Genomic DNA, 5,272 nt, shown 5'->3' with positions numbered 1-5,272 from the left:
TTAAATTTTTTAATTCTGCTAACTTCAGTGTTATTATGTTTTATACTGGATTCCTCTATAGTTCTTCCCAAAGAAGAAAACCGGCGTCTTTCTGAGTCAGGGTAGTGGTGTTCTAAAAAATTTTTAACATTCATAATAATTGAATAAAGTTAATGATTATCGGATATTTGATTATCAAAAGGTAAAAAAGTTTATTATAATTATTTTTTAAACTCTAAATCACTGAACTAATTGTTACTTTACGTAATTTTTGCACATATTATTCTAAACTTTCGTCCAAGATATATATAATATATTTATCATCATAGTAAAATTTGTAATTGAAAACTAAGAATTATAATTGACAACAATTATAACAATTGGTAAGTTTTAATGAAAATTAATGACATTAAAGTTAGCTGTCACTTTACAATTTTTTAATTTTATTTAACAAAAAAATTTGTTTCAAAAAATTATTTTTAAAAAATTGCATTTTTAATTTTTTTAAATTTCTACATATCAATTTTTTTTCGCGATAATTTATTTGTTATAAAATTCTTAAAATTATTAAATATATGCTAGATTAATTTTCATTGAAAATTAATTTAGTAGACATTTAATAATTTTTTTAACAAATAAATTATGGCAAAAAAATGTTGACATGCAGAAATTTAAAAAAATTATAAATGCAATTTTTCAGAACAAATTTATTTGTTAAATAAAATTAAAAATTTTTAAGTGACTGTTAACTTTAATGTCATCAAGTTTTAATGATACTGGAGTTAACTGAGATATCTGATGATTTTTCTAAGATTTTTTTAAACAAATAAATTATTATAATAAAGATTTTTTAATTAAAAATTAATTGAAATTTTTTTTAAATTTAAAACTAAAAAAAATTTATTTTTGAAAATTTTTCAGGAAAATTTTTTTCGAAAAACAATAAGGAAAAAATGCACAATAGTTAAAAGGGTCTTATTTAAACAGGAACTTTCTTGAACAGCTAAATAATATAATTAGATATTTAAAAAATAATTAATGAAACATTCGATAAATAATACTTTAAGCGAACAATCAGTATACGAATTTCAAATAATAAATAATAAATCAATTTTGAACACTTATCTAATGAATATTTTACTAAAAGTAAGAAAAATTAAAGTTCAACGAGATATTTGAATAGAAATTGCACTTACTTCTAATAAATGTAAACTTATAATAATTCATGAAATTTCACTTACTTTTCAATATCCGTACAATAAAGGATTAAACTTTCTCACTCTGACTAATTGCCATAAGAGAGGATGCAGAGAGGTATTTGTTTCTTAAAATATACATATTTTGACCCTCAGGTCAAAAATGTATCTTTGTCGCCAGGCTTTACCGTAAGAGCCTCTTTGACTATCCAACCCATTGCACAGGTAGACTCATGCAATAAAAGATGCAGAAATTTAATGAAAATTTATGGCCATTAACAATTACTCATCAATGAGATATTAGATATAGATACGCATTGCTATACTTAACTACTAATGACAATGACAAGCATTATAGAATCTTGAAATAGCTATTGGCTCTAACGAAGCACCTTCTCCATAGAATCCGTCTATATAAAGTAGAATCTCAGTTGAAAAATCATTTCTCATTGAAATTTTGTCTCGTGAAAATCAAAACTTCAAAGAATCCAAGTTTGGTTCAGTGATTTTCAATCTGTAGTAAATTTGTAAATCAATCAGTAAAAGAGTTTTATTTTCGTCACCCAAAATCAAATACTGTTGTAGTTAAAGTGTTCAACTGATTATTTGGGGAACCTAGGTGGTATATAGAGAAACCGGTTTGGTGGTGTTGCAAAAAATTTTGAACAATCGTAACAATTGAATAAAATTTATGCTCAGAATTAATTGACAACAATAATAACAATTGGTAAGTTTTAATGAAAATTAATTTAGTATATATTTAATATTTTTTTAACAAATAAATTATGGCAAAAAAAATTTTGACACGTAAAAATTTAAAAAAATTTTTAATGCAATTTTTTAGAACAAATTTATTTGCTAAATAAAATTAAAAAATTTTCACTGTTAACTTCAATGTCATTAAGTTTTAATGATACTGCAGTTAAGTGACATCTGATGATTTCCAAGATTCTTTTAAACAAATAAATTATTATGATAAAAATTTTCTAAAAAATTCCATTTGTAGATGTGTAAAGAATTAAGTTCTTTTAGTAGTCATTTATTTGTTGTAAAAATCAAAAAAATTACAGATGTCTGCTAACTTTAGTTTTATTAAGTTTTAATATAATAATTATAATTTGGTTTAATATTAATAATAATAAAATAAGCAGATATCTGACATTTTTTTAAATTTTTATTAAGTATAGAAATCAATTATAAAAAAAAACTCTCTTAAAATTTTCACGTAATTTTTAGATATGAAATTTTCTTATTAAATTTTTTCAAAATAATTTAGTTCTCATAAAAATCCAAAAAATAAAAATATGTATGTTAATTTCAACGTCATTAAATAATAATTAAATTGGAATTAAGAGACTGAAAATTTTTCGTCTTTCTATGACAATGAATTACTGTCAATAAAATATTGTAAAAAATTGTATAAATAATTTTTTCAAATGTCTACAAGGTGAATTTTCAATAAAATATTTTTTATAATAATTATTTATTTAAAAAAATCAGATATCAGTTAATTTCAGTATCATTAATAAAACACTTATCAGATATCAATTTTCTGAGTAAAAATCATTAAAGTAAATCGTCAGTAGTTCAATCATAAATATAATTTTTTGAAATTAAAACTTAACAAATTCATTAAGTAAATAATATTTTAAAAGTAATTATACTAATTTATTACTTTTACATTAGGCACCAGTAAACGGATCTTCAAGTCAAAAAACAAAACCCTCTTGATAAGAATGAAGATCCTACTTATCTCGATTCTCCTGACAATGTCAACCATCTGCGACAGCGCTTACGAATCAAATTTAGAAGATTATGAGCTGACCAAAGAATTGAACAAAGCATCCTGGCTAGACGTCTTGGGGATCAATCACGAGCCGGTAAACATCACAAGACCAAAAGTGGAGAAACGATCTGCTCCGGCTTATCTAATGAACATTTACTCAAACGTGGTCACCAAATTGACCCTCAATTACACTAATTTCGACTTGGCCCGCTACGATTTAGAAAAAGCAAAAGAAAACAACATGATAGTGAGTTATAACGCTCACAAAATCCTCCAACACAGCATGCAGCGATTGTGGTACAATGTTATCACTAAAGACTCCCAGGATAGCTACATAAAAGCTTTATCTTCCGCAGACTTGAGACTTTACCGCGACATTTCGCTCGTTTCAGAAAAATTCCAAGGTCTGCCGTTCAACATCACTGTTTACAGGTACAAAAAAGCGGACCTTAATTATATAAACTCCGTAATCGTCGAGGCTGATCAACAAGGATGGATCGCGATAGATATCACCAGTTGTATTCAATGGTGGACCACCTATCCCCAAGACAATGAGGGTCTGAAGCTGGTGGTCAAACCGATGAAGATAGACAACTTGGTTCAATACATCCTGCCCGAAGATATTGGTGTCTCTGGGTTTGATGGAAAACCAGAAAAATTTGCGTTTGTTGTTGGGTACTACCAAACTACCTTGAACAGACAGGACTTCTTGGGTAGCCTCAAGAACAAAAGAAGTGCCTCGACAGAACTTAATTTCCAGGAGAAAAAGGTCCTTAAATACCGGAAGAAACACTGCCAATTAAGAGACATGTATGTCAACTTCAATAAAATCGGGTACAGTGATTGGATCATTGCTCCAGATGGAGTCGAGGCTAATGACTGTATCGGCAGGTGTGATTACCCTTTTGGTGATCAGGTTAACGTGTCGATACACGCTTTCTTAAAGTCGCTCGTAAAATTGGATGGCTTGTCAAAACTGATGGTGGTCAGGTGTAAACCCATCAAGTATTCTCCTGCAAATATATTGTATTTGTCGGATGACAGTAAAACTATTTTCAGGAGGGTTGAAAATTTTAGCGCGAGTGCCTGCGGGTGTCGATAATTTTTTTGTTTACAATTAAGTTAATTTATTGATCTCTATTCAAGGCTGATATTATTGATAAAGATTAAGATTTTTTTCTTTAATTTACCGGTAGATTATTAATTTATTAATTATTGATTTAAAAATTTTTTTTTACTATGAAATAATTCACCTTTTATATTGATATGATTGTATTAACATTTTGTAATATAAATTTGAAATAAAAAATGTCATGTTTCTAATTAACATATGACTTATTATTATTTTCAATAAATGAAGCATTTTTTTTTATTTAGTAATTTGTTAATGCAAAGAAAAAAATTAATTTTTCAACATTTTTAACTTCCCGCTAAGAAAATCGAAGATTTTCGAAAAATCGGGAAGTTATTGTTTTCACCTCGTTTTGCAAAAATCGAGGTTTCAACAGATCTCGACGTTTTGAAGCCCTAAGAAGCTTCCCTGACTATTTTTACGATGATGTCGTACGTCTGCGTGAGTGCGTGCGCGCGCGCGCGCGTGTGTGTGTGTGTGTGTGTGTGTGTGTAAACCTCTTATAACTTTTGAACGGCTTGACCGATTTGATCGCAGTTGGTGTCATTCGAAAAGTCTTCGCCAAATTTAGATTTTCTGGAAGTTGGAACCGATTCAGACCAGTAAATTTCGAGAAATCGCAAAAAAAGTGAAAAAAAAAGTTGTTTTTTTTTTTTTCATTTTTTTTAAATATCTCCGAATTGGCTGAACCGATCAACCTCAAAAACTAATCAGCTCTTAACCTTAAAAACCCGCATCGATCGCCACCAAAAGCGTCAGAATCGATTGATGCGTTCGTGAGATATCGTTGTCGAAAAAAATTGAAAAAAGTGTTTTTTTGTAATAACTCCGAAATTTTTCATCAGATCAATTTTTTTGTTCAGAATTATTTATAGAGCTCAAAAAACTACATCGATTGCCGCTAACTCAAAAGCATTGGAAAGTTATCTCTTTGAGCTTGGAGAGCTCAAAATAACACATAAACTGTATTTTTGAGCTCGAAGAGCTCAAAAACATCATAAATGCAATTTTAAGCGCTTAGGTACGAAATGAGCGAGAAATTGCAGGGATGGCCTTCAGGGTCAACCGTTTTCCTAATTTTTTCGTAATTATTCAAAATTTCTATTGAAAAAAAATTATTAATGAAATTATAGCTATATATATGAAAATTTTCATAAATTTGTAAATTACAATTAAATT

At 28.0% G+C, this 5,272-nt stretch overlaps 1 protein-coding gene across 3 annotated transcripts; it reads left to right on the top strand.

The window, feature by feature from the left end:
• Positions 1-281: 281 nt before the first annotated feature.
• LOC123270533 (bone morphogenetic protein 7-like) lies at positions 282-4,118 on the top strand. Of its 3 annotated transcripts, none has more exons than XR_006510622.1 (2): positions 282-362; positions 1,761-1,856. XR_006510622.1 is itself a non-coding variant. In XM_044736633.1 (2 exons), exon 2 carries the CDS (start codon positions 2,912-2,914, stop codon positions 4,061-4,063), a length of 1,152 nt encoding a protein of 383 aa, XP_044592568.1. In that variant the 5' UTR covers positions 283-362; positions 2,862-2,911; the 3' UTR covers positions 4,064-4,118. The 3 variants fall into 3 exon arrangements, 2 of the variants coding, with proteins under 2 accessions (XP_044592568.1, XP_044592569.1); XM_044736633.1 differs by lacking the exon at positions 1,761-1,856 and adding an exon at positions 2,862-4,118 and having other exon boundaries at positions 283-362; XM_044736634.1 differs by lacking the exons at positions 282-362; positions 1,761-1,856 and adding exons at positions 1,859-1,902; positions 2,862-4,118.
• The last annotated feature ends 1,154 nt before the right edge of the window (positions 4,119-5,272 follow it).

The sequence above is a fragment of the Cotesia glomerata genome, linkage group LG8 (assembly GCF_020080835.1).
Source record: "Cotesia glomerata isolate CgM1 linkage group LG8, MPM_Cglom_v2.3, whole genome shotgun sequence".
Taxonomy (NCBI): Eukaryota; Metazoa; Arthropoda; class Insecta; order Hymenoptera; family Braconidae; genus Cotesia; species Cotesia glomerata.
Note: the sequence above shows the minus strand (reverse complement) of the source record. Positions and strands in the feature narration are given on the sequence as shown.

Coding starts and splice junctions, on each gene's coding strand:
- LOC123270533 (XM_044736633.1), top strand. CDS start 2,912: ATGAAGATCCTACTTATCTCGATTCTCCTGACAATGTCAACCATCTGC.